This window comes from Branchiostoma floridae, chromosome 9 (assembly GCF_000003815.2).
Source record: "Branchiostoma floridae strain S238N-H82 chromosome 9, Bfl_VNyyK, whole genome shotgun sequence".
Taxonomy (NCBI): domain Eukaryota; kingdom Metazoa; phylum Chordata; class Leptocardii; order Amphioxiformes; family Branchiostomatidae; genus Branchiostoma; species Branchiostoma floridae.
In genome coordinates, this window is record NC_049987.1 from 1,064,569 (window position 1) to 1,066,302 (window position 1,734).

Genomic DNA, 1,734 nt, shown 5'->3' on the forward strand with positions numbered 1-1,734 from the left:
TAGCTCCCCATGCAAATCTCCGTGTTGTGAGGATGAGAAGGTTCCCCTAAGAAACAAATCATGGCCACCCAGTTGAGAACCATCGCTCCTGTGGTGGGCAGGACCGCTGCACAGTGTCTGGAGAGATATGAGTTTCTACTGTAAGTTTCAGTCTTTCTTTCCTTTGGTTATGGTAGAACCTTGTCATAGCTAAAGAAGGGGTGTTTTTTCAAGTGGAGTATCTCATAAGTTCCAGTGCTGTAAGGGTTTATTGGGGAAGTCATAGGTAAGGGCCTCTCCAGGGTTTAACAAGTTTTCTAAAATTCACTTGTCCTATCGGGCAAGTACATGCAAAATTCACTTGCCCGAACCAGCTTTCTGCTTGCCCCCCACATGTAACTAACATTTTTTTACTATGTATATTGACGTGCAACAATGAAATTCTTTTATTATTGGCTCTATTTTTCTGTGTTGACCAATGCTTGATGCAGTAACTGTGATAAGCAACAAGTACATTTGTCATGGTAAAAATCTTACTTGTCCGATCGGACGAGTGGGGAAGGACATTCACTTGAATTGCCTGATGGACACTTTCACTTGCCGGGACAATCGGGCTAGTGCACTTGTCCAACCCTGCTCTCAGAAGTAAGTAAATATCCTCAGGCTGTTACTGAAACAGCAAGAAAACTTTGACTTGTATGCCACACAGCACTACAAGATGCACAACAACAGGAACAGCAATACTGGCCAATCATGAACATCTAGCATCTTACTCTAACTCTCTAATTTCATCCATATCTTTCTGTGTGGTACATGTTGTATGTTCCACAGGAGCAGCTGCACAAGTCCCAGCTCAGACATGTGTGATACATGTTGTATGTTATTGACAGGAGCAGCACAAGTCCCAGCTCAGACATGTGTGATACATGTTGTATGTTATTGACAGGAACAGCACAAGTCCCAGCTCAGACATGTGTGATGCATGTTGTATGTTATTGACAGGAACAGCACAAGTCCCAGCTCAGACATGTGTGATACATGTTGTATGTTATTGACAGGAACATCACAAGTCCCAGCTGCGCCGCGGGCTCCAGGGTCTGCCCACGCCCAAGAACGACTTTGAGATCGTGATGCCCGAGGAGATGCCGCAGGACATGGGGACGGAGGTGGAACCGCACGCCAACCTCCGGCCTGACCAGTCTGACATCGACATGGCTGAACAGGCCAGGGTCAACGCAGAGAGTGAGTAATACTATGGGGTTTTATTATGTAGTTAAGAGTGCCTCCTTTCAGATTTCTTAAGAACTGCAGTCGTAAATTTGGGAAGGGTAAATGTGCTGACATGTATACTAGCATGGCTCAACGCAGAGAGTGGGTCACACATCTGAGGTATGATCATGTAGATACGAGTGCTCCCTTTCAGATTTTATCAGAATTACAGTCAGGTGTTTGTTGTGAATTTGTGCTCATTTCTAAAATGTATTTCCATGAAGTTCTTCAGAACAGAAAGTCTTGTTTGCATATTAACAGGGGAGCGAGAGCTGAAACGGCGCCATCACGCTGTCCAGCGAGACCTGCCACGCCCCGCAGAACCCAACTCTTCCATCCTCCGTCCCTTCGTTATGGACCCACCGCTCACAGAACTACAGCTGGTATGGCAATTTCGCTACACACATAACATTTACATCTCAAACAGGCTTTCAGTTCTCTTATATATTTTGTTCAAGTAAAAGAAAAAATATAACATACTACGGC

The 1,734-nt window shown here is 44.9% G+C and overlaps 1 protein-coding gene across 2 annotated transcripts in view; it reads left to right on the plus strand.

Moving 5' to 3' along the window:
* Nucleotides 1-55: 55 nt before the first annotated feature.
* LOC118423625 (cell division cycle 5-like protein) overlaps nt 56-1,734 on the plus strand; it is a 5,644-nt gene continuing 3,965 nt past the window's right edge. For both annotated transcript variants that reach the window (XM_035831849.1, XM_035831850.1), the window contains exons 1-3: nt 56-140; nt 1,038-1,221; nt 1,510-1,631. In XM_035831849.1, coding sequence (XP_035687742.1) covers nt 1,110-1,221; nt 1,510-1,631 — 234 coding nt within the window. In that variant the 5' untranslated portion in view covers nt 56-140; nt 1,038-1,109. The remainder of the gene's footprint in view (nt 141-1,037; nt 1,222-1,509; nt 1,632-1,734) is intronic.